The 15,226-nt window shown below is 46.8% G+C and overlaps 1 protein-coding gene across 1 annotated transcript in view; it reads right to left on the bottom strand.

Moving 5' to 3' along the window:
* Positions 1 to 1,460: 1,460 nt before the first annotated feature.
* CHRM2 (cholinergic receptor muscarinic 2) overlaps positions 1,461 to 15,226 on the bottom strand; it is a 645,462-nt gene continuing 631,696 nt past the window's right edge. The window contains exon 5 of the mRNA XM_078671791.1: positions 1,461 to 4,533. Coding sequence (XP_078527917.1) covers positions 3,069 to 4,487 — 1,419 coding nt within the window. The 5' untranslated portion in view covers positions 4,488 to 4,533 and the 3' untranslated portion in view covers positions 1,461 to 3,068. The remainder of the gene's footprint in view (positions 4,534 to 15,226) is intronic.

The following is a 15,226-nucleotide window of genomic DNA, read 5'->3' as shown; positions in this document are numbered from 1 at the left end:
GCACTTAATAATGGGCCTGGTGGTGACTGAGTAGCACTGAGAAAAGTGGTTGCAGCACTGACTGAATCACACATTGGAAGTCGGGCATTGTCCTGACAGAACTACATACTGAAGAGTAGGCTCGGTCCATATTGAATCACACATGGAAAAGTAGGCATGATGCTAACTGACTCACGCTAAAGACGTGATGCAGAACACACTGAATCACATGCTGGAAAGTGAGCACGCTCCCGGTTGACTCACAGGTTCAGGAGCATGTTTTATGCATTGATCAGTTTCAGAAGTTTGATGAATTTCTCAACTACATATGGTCACCACAGAAGGCTTGCAATTAGGTTAACAATGGTAAAAAGTGTAGAGTGTTTTTTTAACTGGACTGGGCCTTAACCAACATAGTAGAAGAAAGAATAAGAGTGTGAACACATTGGACCACAAATAAATCAGAAATGTAATCACCAGAAAAGAGCACCTTTTCGGCCAATATTTCATGGTTTTAGACTGTTCCCAAAGAAAACCAAAGATAACGTGAAAAAAAGGGACTAGAGGCCATAACAAAAGGGGTGTTAGAAGATCCAGGTGAAGGATTTGTATGAATTAATCTCAAAGATCAAGGATGAATGGAGTGTGGAAGATCCTGTAGTGCTTCTAATAGCAGAGACTGAGCTGCAAGAGAGTGGATGGGATGATGGGAGAAATTCAACAAATCATCCACCAGAGATGGGGTACATTAGGTGACTGTGAGAAAGCCAGGAATAGACACTGAGTATCTATTTTTCAGCAATGTTGTGACAATGAGCAGGAAAATCAAGAGACTGTGGGCCTGGCCAAGAATTTTGTTACTGCAAAGACCCATCTGGAGGAATCCTTGTGTTCCTCGTTATTTATGATCTATGTTTCCCTTGTTAACTTAATGATGGGAAAGGATTTCCAGAATGTATGCAGATTAGTTTTTGGGCAAAGACAAAGAACCAGGGAGGTCCTATTAACCTCAGCTACCATAGAAAATGTCCGGCTGCCAACCGTCTTTAGGTGGAACATTGGGACCTCAAAAGAAATTTCTCTTTGGATCTCAGCGCAAGTCTGAGGCTGCATAACTGGAAACAGTGGTTGAATGGTGATTGTCTGGGGACAAAAATGTCTCTGTGTACCAAACACATACAATTAAAGATGATCCGCTCTTTCCTTGGGAGGCAGAAAAGAAATCAAGAAACCAAGGCCGGCAGGATGTGCTCTCTTGGGTGAAGTCCAGGGGTCAGCCTGGCAGCATAATTCTAGTTAACTCTAACTTGTGAATCAAGTAATAGGAGAGATCAAAATAGAGTTGCAGAAATCCAATTGTGCTGACACAAATGCTTACAAAATGTTATCTCTATGAGGAAATGAGAAGAGATAATCACACGTTTTATTAAATATAGCTGAATATAGGAGGTCTTGATATGTGCTGTTATCGGGCCGGGTCAACAATGAAGCTAATTGTATTTATTTATGTTCTTTTTGCGATTTGTAAAATGTAGCATTCACCCAAGGCTGTGCATCTTGGCGCTGAAGTGATCCTACTTACAAAACTTCAAAACCTTGCAGCTAAAAATGGACTTAAGAGGCTTCACAAAAGACATAGACCAGCTTGATGTATTGAAAGGCTTGGTGCCCAATGATGTAAGCCAAAAAAGTGAGGGTCTTACAGGGCGAAGAATATCTCTCTTATCTTCATTGAGTTTTAAATGATTTAGACTCATCCAGCTTTCAACCCTTGAAAGACTGCCAAGTAATTGAACAACAACATGTGAGGCATCCCGTGTAATCTTGACAATTATTTGGGCATTGTCTGCCAACAGAAAAAGACTAAACTGAAAGTACTTCATAAGGTGTGGCCACTATATCATGTATAAATTACCAACAATGTGGACAGAATGGAGGCTTGAGGAACTCCACAAGGACATGATCTGACAGAAAAAGTTCAACTGGTCAATGTTATTGCTGGAGACATCTATGTACGACTGAAATTTCCAGATTCTAAGCAAGCAGTTGGCCAGCTCTCCCTTATGATGGCAGATGCAACTGGGTCCCATCTCCTCATACAGCCCTTTAACTTTTCAGTAAGTAGGAGATGATCAAACGTTGCCAAACATTGTTAGCGGTATTAGAAGAGCATTCAATTGCTCTAATGTACTCAGTTCCCTGTCGTGCACTATTCCATTGGGAGCGTTTTCAGCTAGAAGGTGATTTTGTCTTCCACATCACAGGCAAAGTGTAGGTATATATTGGATGCTGCACCAATACCACTCCAAACGTTTTTGGGTACTACTAACCAGAGGACGCTGTGTTACTCAAAGACTTTGGCATTTGGGGGTGTCCTTGCAAACTCGCCTTTTATTATCCTAGCATAGGTACCTTTTACACAAATCCTAGGATCATTAACTTGCCAATGGGGAGCAGATAGAATGGTTATGAGAACTATACCAATGGCACTGTGTGGTAAGGTGGGACGACCAGCTTTTGGTTTGCTAAAAGGAAAGAAGCAAATTCTAATAGATTCCCTGTTCTAGGCTTTTCACCTCTTCTTAAGCAAGCAGACCAATCAAGTGAGGAAGCACTGAGATTTGGGAACACACCTTGTAAATCTTTCTTTGGATTTGTTACTTTTCTCTTGCCTGCCCATCCTCCTTCTTCTCTTTTTCATTTTCCACTCTTTCCCATACCTTACCTATTCCATGTTATTACTGTAGATTGACATTTCTTTACATATTGTTTTTTGGATACACAAACACAAAAAAGTGGTTAGTAATACACAGGCATTGACAAAGGATAGCGTCAAAGCCCTTCTCTATAAATCATCATCAAATATCAAGGAACAATGCTCCAGAGCAAGAGTGTTTTGAATTCCCCATTTCTTGCTTCCACCCCCAAACTTTGAAGTTACTGAAAAGCATCCATGTGCAGTCATTGAAGGTGGGGCAGATCATGTACAGAGTGGGGGTTCCACTTATGGCACAGTGTGTTCCTTGTTAATGTGTAAAGTGCTACAGCGTAGTTACGAAGCGTGGGTATTCTTCCCCCCTGTTTTGCTTTTACCTCGTGGCACCTATGTTCTTGTACTGACACATTAGAAGGTGCTTAAAGGTTTTCTTGAAGGTGGCATTGCAGAGGGCATAGCAAGCGGGGTTGATAGTGCTATTAATGTAGCAAAGCCAGTAGCCGATCGTCCACACTGTGTTGGGTATACAGCTTACGCAGAAGGTATTTATCAGGACCATCACATTGTAAGGTGTCCAGGTGATTATAAAGGCCAGCAGGATGGCCAAGATAGTCCTTGTCACCTTCTTCTCCCTAGATGGAGGAAGCTTCTTTTTGACTGGCTGCTTGGTCATCTTGACAATTTTGCGAGCCACTGTCTTCTGCTTCTCTTCACCATTCCTCCCGTTGGCACCGGGTACAATTTCCACCATTGTGTCGGCAGTGGCGATGCAGTCCCCCTTGGGGGACTTTGTGACAATGCGGAGACAAGACAGCTTGGAGTTTGATGCCTTTGAGTTGGTTTCAGTGACAGAGGCCCTGGAGATCATAGTTGAAGGTTCCTCGTCCTTTACATTGGATGCCACAATGCTGACCGAGGTGGAGTCATTGGAGATTTCCTTCTCCTCGCCGGACCCCTGGACGCAGTTCCCTGCTGCATTTTCACTGGTGGCTTTGCCGTTCTGAATTTTGCTATGCTCGAGTCCATCTTCAGTGACAGCGATATTATTGTTGTTCGGCTTCACTATATTTCCTTGCACTAGGCTGGGAGAAATTGGGTCCTGGCTAGGAGTTGGCTCTTTCTTGTTATCCTTCTTTACTCTGCTTTTGCTGGCACGGGATATCTGCAGGTACAAGATGGACATAATGATGACAGGCAGGTAGAAAGCCGCAATAGCAGTGCCAAAGGTAACTGCAGCATTGGAGAAAAATTGAATGTAGCACTCCCCATCTGGTACTGTCCTCCCACCGACGATGAATTGCCAGAAGAGAATGGCAGGTGCCCAGAGGACGAAGGAAAGTACCCAGGCAGCCGCAATCATCATCCCAGCCATCTTGGTCGTACGCTTCACTGGGTATGACAGTGGTTTGGTGACACAGAAGAACCTGTCGAAGCTAATGATGAGAAGGTTCATGACAGATGCATTGCTTACAACATAGTCAAGAGCAAGATACAGGTCGCAGACCACTGGCCCCAGGGGCCAGTAGCCGATCACAGTATAGAGCGTGTACAGGTTCATAGAGAACACGCCAATGATCAAGTCTGCACATGCCAGGCTGAACAGGAAGTAGTTGTTCACAGTCTGCAGGTGGCGGTTAACCTTGATGGAGACCATGACCAGAATGTTGCCAATGATGGTCACCAAGCTGAGGGATCCGGCCACAAGAACAATGAAGACCACCTCCACCGTCTTGAAGGGGCTTCCCAGTATCGTCCCATTCCCAGCAACGCTTGCATCACTTGAGTTATTCATGACTAAGTCTTAAATTGAGAGCTCGTCGGCTGATTATCAGTAAACCCTGCAAGAGAAAAGAAATAAAGAGTTACACTGGCGGAGAAGGCATGATCTGAAGATGCAGCTGACGACATTGGCAGAAACAAGCAAGTACACATAAAAAAATGAAATCCTTTATGAATTTATAATATGAAAAGAAAGCCATGCATTGTAGATTCAGCTTTGTGGAGCCTGATGGAATGGCTCTAAAACAAATCTATAAGCAGACCTGAAAATAATGCAGTATCTGTAAGACTTCAGAGCAGAGACGTCTCTCACTTAGGAGATCATTACGATGGCGGGTGGACCAATGTAACGGTATACGGGACTGACCCGCCAAATTAGGATGTGACCACCACCCTGGCGGTCACATCCTGAATATAATGCATTGTGGCAGGGTGTGCTGTCAGCAGCACCCGCCGCAATGCACAATATGCATGTTTTGCATTTGCATGCACAACGGTGCAGGCACCACGCGATGCCTGCCACCTTGTGCATGCAAATGGAGGGGGTACCATGGGTACCCCCCAACCCTTGGGGTCTCGCAATGGACCCCCAAAAGTAAACTCTGCCTGACTTTCCAGGGCAGAGTATCCGCCATGGAAAGCCCTGCACTGTTGGGCATCCTAATGTGGCTGGCGGTGTCTTGCCGACACCGGCTTCATATTGTAGCCATTTTCCGCCCGGTCTCATAGAAAACCAGCGGATGGTCTTTCCGTCCGCCGGGGTCCCCTCCGCCATAGTAATATGGCGGGGTGGGGAAATGGTAGGCGGGCGGTGGAATATGGCACGCGGACCGCCACCGCCATGTTGGCGGTGGCGATTTGCCCGCCATACTAATGACCCCCTAAGTGTCATCCCCAAAATCAGGGTCTAAGATATGGTGCCTCCATAGAACACAGAAAGATTTTCTCACTAACAAACTGTTGTCAGCTCTAATGTCTGCACACCTTAGAAGTGGAGAGATTATTTCAATAACTACACATTCCCAGCACTAAGGACTAGTAGAGTGTATTTGCACCTTAGAAGAAGAAAGCCTCTGTCACTAACAAACCACTTCCATCACTAGGCCTGAAACAGTGTGGAGACACACACTTAATGCACTGAGCTACTTTCAATAACAAGGGCAATGGTGGTGGAACAATTATCAGAGTGGGGTTGCTGCTATGTTATGTGATTGAAGTCATGGCTGGACTGGCTATAGCAGGCATCGGGCGTTTCCCAGAGAGGCTGGAAGGCTGATTGCCAGTTTTGCTCCAGTGGGGGCCGGGTTTGTTACTGGGGACCAGTTTTCCAGCAGTGCTGTGATATCAGCCCCCAGTAACAAAAGCAGCAGTGCTCCAAACTTGCATGCCCACCCTGTGCTGGTCTGTCATAATTGCGAGGGCTGCTTTAGGTTTCCCGTCTGGCCCTGATTGAAGTCATAGGGATTGGGGAGAATCCAAGCACCACAAAAGAACAAGTGTAGCAAAAGAGCCACACCCATTCAGCAGGTCAATGGTGGTAAAGGTATTATATATTGCCAGTGATGATTTTACGAGCACACTGTCACAAAGATATTATGAATGCATGGTGCGTTTGAGCACTGTCATTTACAGACAGCACCTTTTCCATGGGAATGGCCAGTAAAATTGTGCAGTGCAGTTTCACTGATACCATTAATCAGAACACAAATGATAATGTGTGGAAATTTGGTTTCTGTGAATATTTATTATTTGTGCATCATCAAGTAAAGTGTATAGATTTGTTTCGATCCTCTTAAAATATTTCCATCACACTTCAGAGTTACAAAAAAAAGTGCTTCATTCATGCTTTCCTGACTGCTGATATGTTTTGAAATATTTGTAGAGTTCAGGTTTGTTGTATGTTAGTAAAAAATGACAATCCTACAGCCTTTCATTTTACATTCAACAAGATTGTCACATAGTTCATTTTACAACATCCTCGCACTTTACAATCAGAAAAAGAAAAGTAAATGCCAATCTCTATGTTAAAAGAATAAGCAGCAACCTGTCAGAAGACAAAGCCTGATATTTGACCTCTGTGACAAGATGACATTTAAAGGCATTGAGGATGCACATTTATGGTTATTTTGAATGTGCCAAGCACGTCTGCACTCCCACTTCAGTCCCTATGAACAAGGGACCTCTAGCACGAGGGTCCAACAACTGGCATAGTGTGTGAAGGACCACTGGGCAGTTGCCCTGTGTGCAAAATTCTAGGGGGTGCAGGGGCAATCTTAGGGGTGCAAAATGTTAAAAGAAAAGTGGAAGGATACTTGCTTTGCCCCGGGCATTGGCAACCCATGCTATGTCACTGAGCCCAACACAGTGTGTTTAGCCGGGAGGAGGTGGACTGTTACTCTTAAGCCACACCCGACACTATGGCCTAACTGAGTGTGTCTGTGCATCTCAAAACCAGAGATCTCCACTTATTAGAGGGGCATCAGGGACAAACGCCGAGCGTCTTCACAACCAGAGGCAGACAGCTTCTCTCATCACCATCAATCAGACCAGTGTTTTGATCAGAGCAATTGAAATTATGCACTTCTGCAAGCATTGTGTTTTCTGCATAATTATGGACTCGCCACCACTGCAGCATAATTTGCAGATTTCACAAAGCAAAGTGTAGCACAAAAGGATCACAAGTTACTTAAAAGGGCACCTAATTGTGGGTCCTCGCTGTGGTACACCTTTAAGTTGCTGACTGTTGTATTAAGGCATTAAACTGGCACCGGTAAGGTACAATTTTACCCAGGCTGTCTGGATTGACAAAATAATGAAAGAATGCTCCCATAGATTGTGCCACATTATGCCGCATAATTTGCAGTTTCTTGTGGCATCATTTAGTCAAGCTTGCCGTTAATGTGACCCAACATTTGTGAAGGCAAACAGCTTCTCTCGCAGACTACAAAGCAGAAGTCTCAAATGCAGTGTCTCTTCACATTTGTATTCAGAAAAGGGGGTGGTGATGGACAGAGCATCTGAATTAAGCAGAACACTCCTACCCAGTCAAAAGATCAGGGCTTGATCCATCACCGTTTTTTAGCTCACTGCACCATCCCAGTTCAGAACCTGGCTACATGCAAATTAGTCTGTCCCTGGCCCAGTGCATGATGGGAACAGGGCAGACCAAACTACCAAGCCAATTCTTTACTGGAAAGGAAACAAGCTTCCGGGGACCGGTTTCTGGCATTACAGCCGTCTTCGGCCGGGCTTGCTTGAATCCTGATGGTGCAGTGAGCAAGGGACTCATGTCTGAGCATACCCTTCCACTCCTATAGTGGCCAAAACGATTCAGAAAAGGGGGTGGTGATGGACAGAGCATCTGAATTAAGCAGAACACTCCTACCCAGTCAAAAGATCAGGGCTTGATCCATCACCGTTTTTTAGCTCACTGCACCATCCCAGTTCAGAACCTGGCTACATGCAAATTAGTCTGTCCCTGGCCCAGTGCATGATGGGAACAGGGCAGACCAAACTACCAAGCCAATTCTTTACTGGAAAGGAAACAAGCTTCCGGGGACCGGTTTCTGGCATTACAGCCGTCTTCGGCCGGGCTTGCTTGAATCCTGATGGTGCAGTGAGCAAGGGACTCATGTCTGAGCATACCCTTCCACTCCTATAGTGGCCAAAACGATTCAGTAAAGGGGGTGGTGATGGACAGAGCATCTGAATTAAGCAGAACACTCCTACCCAGTCAAAAGATCAGGGCTTGATCCATCACCGTTTTTTAGCTCACTGCACCATCCCAGTTCAGAACCTGGCTACATGCAAATTAGTCTGTCCCTGGCCCAGTGCATCATGGGAACAGGGCAGACCAAACTACCAAGCCAATTCTTTACTGGAAAGGAAACAAGCTTCCGGGGACCGGTTTCTGGCATTACAGCCGTCTTCGGCCCGGCTTGCTTGAATCCTGATGGTGCAGTGAGCAAGGGACTCATGTCTGAGCATACCCTTCCACTCCTATAGTGGCCAAAACGATTCAGACAAGGGGGTGGTGATGGACAGAGCATCTGAATTAAGCAGAACACTCCTACCCAGTCAAAAGATCAGGGCTTGATCCATCACCGTTTATTAGCTCACTGCACCATCCCAGTTCAGAACCTGGCTACATGCAAATTAGTCTGTCCCTGGCCCAGTGCATCATGGGAACAGGGCAGACCAAACTACCAAGCCAATTCTTTACTGGAAAGGAAACAAGCTTCCGGGGACCGGTTTCTGGCATTACAGCCGTCTTCGGCCCGGCTTGCTTGAATCCTGATGGTGCAGTGAGCAAGGGACTCATGTCTGAGCATACCCTTCCACTCCTATAGTGGCCAAAACGATTCAGAAAAGGGGGTGGTGATGGACAGAGCATCTGAATTAAGCAGAACACTCCTACCCAGTCAAAAGATCAGGGCTTGATCCATCACCGTTTTTTAGCTCACTGCACCATCCCAGTTCAGAACCTGGCTAAATGCAAATAAGTCTGTCCCTGGCCCAGTGCATCATGGGAACAGGGCAGACCAAACTACCAAGCCAATTCTTTACTGGAAAGGAAACAAGCTTCCGGGGACCGGTTTCTGTCATTACAGCCGTCTTCGGCCCGGCTTGCTTGAATCCTGATGGTGCAGTGAGCAAGGGACTCATGTCTGAGCATACCCTTCCACTCCTATAGTGGCCAAAACTATTCAGAAAAGGGGGTGGTGATGGACAGAGCATCTGAATTAAGCAGAACACTCCTACCCAGTCAAAAGATCAGGGCTTGATCCATCGCCGTTTTTTAGCTCACTGCACCATCCCAGTTCAGAACCTGGCTACATGCAAATTAGTCTGTCCCTGGACCAGTGCATCATGGGAACAGGGCAGACCAAACTACCAAGCCAATTCTTTACTGGAAAGGAAACAAGCTTCCGGGGACCGGTTTCTGGCATTACAGCCGTCTTCGGCCCGGCTTGCTTGAATCCTGATGGTGCATTGAGCAAGGGACTCATGTCTGAGCATACCCTTCCACTCCTATAGTGGCCAAAACGATTCAGAAAAGGGGGTGGTGATGGACAGAGCATCTGAATTAAGCAGAACACTCCTATCCAGTCAAAAGATCAGGGCTTGATCCATCACCGTTTTTTAGCTCACTGCACCATCCCAGTTCAGAACCTGGCTACATGCAAATTAGTCTGTCCCTGGCCCAGTGCATCATGGGAACAGGGCAGACCAAACTACCAAGCCAATTCTTTACTGGAAAGGAAACAAGCTTCCGGGGACCGGTTTCTGGAATTACAGCCGTCTTCGGCCCGGCTTGCTTGAATCCTGATGGTGCAGTGAGCAAGGGACTCATGTCTGAGCATACCCTTCCACTCCTATAGTGGCCAAAACGATTCAGAAAAGGGGGTGGTGATGGACAGAGCATCTGAATTAAGCAGAACACTCCTACCCAGTCAAAAGATCAGGGCTTGATCCATCACCGTTTTTTAGCTCACTGCACCATCCCAGTTCAGAACCTGGCTACATGCAAATTAGTCTGTCCCTGGCCCAGTGCATCATGGGAACAGGGCAGACCAAACTACCAAGCCAATTCTTTACTGGAAAGGAAACAAGCTTCCGGGGACCGGTTTCTGGCATTACAGCCGTCTTCGGCCGGGCTTGCTTGAATCCTGATGGTGCAGTGAGCAAGGGACTCATGTCTGAGCATACCCTTCCACTCCTATAGTGGCCAAAACGATTCAGAAAAGGGGGTGGTGATGGACAGAGCATCTGAATTAAGCAGAACACTCCTACCCAGTCAAAAGATCAGGGCTTGATCCATCACCGTTTTTTAGCTCACTGCACCATCCCAGTTCAGAACCTGGCTACATGCAAATTAGTCTGTCCCTGGCCCAGTGCATCATGGGAACAGGGCAGACCAAACTACCAAGCCAATTCTTTACTGGAAAGGAAACAAGCTTCCGGGGACCGGTTTCTGGCATTACAGCCGTCTTCGGCCCGGCTTGCTTGAATCCTGATGGTGCAGTGAGCAAGGGACTCATGTCTGAGCATTCCCTTCCACTCCTATAGTGGACAGAACGATTCAGAAAAGGGGGTGGTGATGGACAGAGCATCTGAATTAAGCAGAACACTCCTACCCAGTCACAAGATCAGGGCTTGATCCATCACCGTTTTTTAGCTCACTGCACCATCCCAGTTCAGAACCTGGCTACATGCAAATTAGTGTGTCCCTGGCCCAGTGCATCATGGGAACAGGGCAGACCAAACTACCAAGCCAATTCTTTACTGGAAAGGAAACAAGCTTCCGGGGACCGGTTTCTGGCATTACAGCCGTCTTCGGCCCGGCTTGCTTGAATCCTGATGGTGCAGTGAGCAAGGGACTCATGTCTGAGCATACCCTTCCACTCCTATAGTGGCCAAAACGATTCAGAAAAGGGGGTGGTGATGGACAGGGCATCTGAATTAAGCAGAACACTCCTACCCAGTCAAAAGATCAGGGCTTGATCCATCACCGTTTTTTAGCTCACTGCACCATCCCAGTTCAGAACCTGGCTACATGCAAATTAGTCTGTCCCTGGCCCAGTGCATCATGGGAACAGGGCAGACCAAACTACCAAGCCAATTCTTTACTGGAAAGGAAACAAGCTTCCCATCATGCACTGGGACAGGAACAGACTAATTTGCATATAGCCAAGTTCTGAGCTGGGATGGTGCAGTGAGCTAAAAAACGGTGATGGATCAAGCCCTGATCTTTGGACTGGGTAAGAGTGGTCTGCTTAATTCAGGCACTCTGTTCATCACCACCCCCTTTTCTGAATCATTTTGTCCACCATAAGCGTGGAAGGGTATACTCAGATGTGAGTCCCTTGCTCATTGCACCATCAGGATTCAAGCAAGCCGGGCCGACGACGCCTGAAATGGCAGAAACCGGTCCCCGGAAGCTTGTTTCCTTCCCAGTATAAGAATTGGCTTGGTAGTTTGGTTTGCCCTGTTCCCATCATGCACTGGGACAGGAACAGACTAATTTGCATATAGCCAAGTTCTGAGCTGGCATGGTGCAGTGAGCTAAAAAACGGTGATGGATCAAGCCCTGATCTTTGGACTGGGTAAGAGTGGTCTGCTTAATTCAGGCACTCTGTTCATCACCACCCCCTTTTCTGAATCATTTTGTCCAGCATAAGCGTGGAAGGGTATACTCAGATGTGAGTCCCTTGCTCATTGCACCATCAGGATTCAAGCAAGCCGGGCCGACGACGCCTGAAATGGCAGAAACCGGTCCCCGGAAGCTTGTTTCCTTCCCAGTATAAGAATTGGCTTGGTAGTTTGGTTTGCCCTGTTCCCATCATACACTGGGACAGAAACAGACTAATTTGCATATAGCCAAGTTCTGAGCTGGGATGGTGCAGTGAGCTAAAAAACGGTGATGGATCAAGCCCTGATCTTTGGACTGGGTAAGAGTGGTCTGCTTAATTCAGGCACTCTGTTCATCACCACCCCCTTTTCTGAATCATTTTGTCCACCATAAGCGTGGAAGGGTATACTCAGATGTGAGTCCCTTGCTCATTGCACCATCAGGATTCAAGGAAGCCGGGCCGACGATGCCTGAAATGGCAATAACCGGTCCCCGGAAGCTTGTTTCCTTCCCAGTATAAGAATTGGCTTGGTAGTTTGGTTTGCCCTGTTCCCATCATGCACTGGGACAGGAACAGACTAATTTGCATATAGCCAAGTTCTGAGCTGGGATGGTGCAGTGAGCTAAAAAACGGTGATGGATCAAGCCCTGATCTTTGGACTGGGTAAGAGTGGTCTGCTTAATTCAGGCACTCTGTTCATCACCACCCCCTTTTCTGAATCATTTTGTCCACCATAAGCGTGGAAGGGTATACTCAGATGTGAGTCCCTTGCTCATTGCACCATCAGGATTCAAGCAAGCCGGGCCGACGACGCCTGAAATGGCAGAAACCGGTCCCCGGAAGCTTGTTTCCTTCCCAGTATAAGAATTGGCTTGGTAGTTTGGTTTGCCCTGTTCCCATCATGCACTGGGACAGGAACAGACTAATTTGCATATAGCCAAGTTCTGAGCTGGGATGGTGCAGTGAGCTAAAAAACGGTGATGGATCAAGCCCTGATCTTTGGACTGGGTAAGAGTGGTCTGCTTAATTCAGGCACTCTGTTCATCACCACCCCCTTTTCTGAATCATTTTGTCCACCATAAGCGTGGAAGGGTATACTCAGATGTGCGTCCCTTGCTCATTGCACCATCAGGATTCAAGCAAGCCGGGCCGACGACGCCTGAAATGGCAGAAACCGGTCCCCGGAAGCTTGTTTCCTTCCCAGTATAAGAATTGGCTTGGTAGTTTGGTTTGCCCTGTTCCCATCATGCACTGGGACAGGAACAGACTAATTTGCATATAGCCAAGTTCTGAGCTGGGATGGTGCAGTGAGCTAAAAAACGGTGATGGATCAAGCCCTGATCTTTGGACTGGGTAAGAGTGGTCTGCTTAATTCAGGCACTCTGTTCATCACCACCCCCTTTTCTGAATCATTTTGTCCACCATAAGCGTGGAAGGGTATACTCAGATGTGAGTCCCTTGCTCATTGCACCATCAGGATTCAAGCAAGCCGGGCCGACGACGCCTGAAATGGCAGAAACCGGTCCCCGGAAGCTTGTTTCCTTCCCAGTATAAGAATTGGCTTGGTAGTTTGGTTTGCCCTGTTCCCATCATGCACTGGGACAGGAACAGACTAATTTGCATATAGCCAAGTTCTGAGCTGGGATGGTGCAGTGAGCTAAAAAACGGTGATGGATCAAGCCCTGATCTTTGGACTGGGTAAGAGTGGTCTGCTTAACTCAGGCACTCTGTTCATCACCACCCCCTTTTCTGAATCATTTTGTCCACCATAAGCGTGGAAGGGTATACTCAGATGTGAGTCCCTTGCTCATTGCACCATCAGGATTCAAGCAAGCCGGCCGACGACGCCTGAAATGGCAGAAACCGGTCCCCGGAAGCTTGTTTCCTTCCCAGTATAAGTATTGGCTTGGTAGTTTGGTTTGCCCTGTTCCCATCATGCACTGGGACAGGAACAGACTAATTTGCATATAGCCAAGTTCTGAGCTGGGATGGTGCAGTGAGCTAAAAAACGGTGATGGATCAAGCCCTGATCTTTCGACTGGGTAAGAGTGGTCTGCTTAATTCAGGCACTCTGTTCATCACCACCCCCTTTTATGAATCATTTTGTCCACCATAAGCGTGGAAGGGTATACTCAGATGTGAGTCCCTTGCTCATTGAACCATCAGGATTCAAGCAAGCCGGGCCGACGACGCCTGAAATGGCAGAAACCGGTCCCCGGAAGCTTGTTTCCTTCCCAGTATAAGAATTGGCTTGGTAGTTTGATTTGCCCTGTTCCCATCATGCACTGGGACAGGAACAGACTAATTTGCATATAGCCAAGTTCTGAGCTGGGATGGTGCAGTGAGCTAAAAAACGGTGATGGATCAAGCCCTGATCTTTGGACTGGGTAAGAGTGGTCTGCTTAATTCAGGCACTCTGTTCATCACCACCCCCTTTTCTGAATCATCTTCACATTTGTAGGCAAAAAACTACTGCTACAGACAAGCTCCAATTAATCCTTAATGCTGTGCATCTTCACTTTGAGAGGCAAAAAGATGTTGTCAAAGACATTATTATTGATTTAGGACTTATTTTAATTAATTTTCCGTTGGTAGTTTGTTTGATTTCTCCATTTTGGTCACCTGAACCACCTGACTTAGGGCGTGACCCGTGACATCACTTCATCTGAGACCGGCGCTTGGTGTGGTATCTACGAAAGACCTGAAATAGAATCTGATAACAGCCTGATGTATTTCCTCGCAGAATATTAGGGGCACTTGGACCCTGCCTCCATAGTTTTATTTGAGCTCATTTCTTATTTTATTTATTTTTCCTTTGGTAGTTTGCTTGGTTTCTCCATTTGGTTAATTGGCATGCCTGACTAAGGGTGTGGTTGGCGAGTAACATGACTTCTTTGGAGCTTGTCATGGGCAAATTAATCAAGGACACAAGGTGAATGCACAACTGACGCATGCAGTGGGAACACCCAAGCCAAGCCTGTCTGCACCCATCCATGCCCAAAAGCGACCAGTGACCAGCAACGCTGTTTCTCTAACCTCGGGAGCGGTCCATGCAGGTAGGCGTGTTGGGTTGGGTCAGGAAGGGGAGTGATGTCAACAAATGACGGAATAAGATTGTATCTATTTATTTTCCCTATTCCTTCATCTGTTGACCCCCCTCCCGCCCCACCACACTTACCTGCACGGACCGCTACTGGTGTCCAGCTTGATCTACCCGCCCCTCTGCATGACAGTGGAAGGGTAGCAGAGGCAAAGGATCCCCCATTGACCTTTGCAGGAGGTGGTTGGGGTGACAGACTTATGGAAGTATGATGCACTGTGGTTTGGTGCAATGGACCTGCTTTGTATGGGGGGGTTCTCATGGAATGACTGTCCCCTGCAGCTTACGGAACAGTTTGTCACTGCTTCCAAGGGCCCCTTAAACTAAACCTCCTGTTTTTTTTTTACTGTGCAGGCTTTGCACTTCTGTTAGTTTGCAAAGCTTTCTTTGAAAAAATGAAGTTGCAACTCTCTTGTCTTCGCAACTTCACACACCTCTAACTACATTACAAGACTTGTGTTTCTACAGTCTGATGTACAACACAGCACAAGCGTTGTTGGCTCTTTCCCTTGGGTGGAT

Source organism: Lissotriton helveticus, chromosome 1_1, assembly GCF_964261635.1.
Source record: "Lissotriton helveticus chromosome 1_1, aLisHel1.1, whole genome shotgun sequence".
NCBI classification, from domain to species: Eukaryota; Metazoa; Chordata; class Amphibia; order Caudata; family Salamandridae; genus Lissotriton; species Lissotriton helveticus.
Note: the sequence above shows the minus strand (reverse complement) of the source record. Positions and strands in the feature narration are given on the sequence as shown.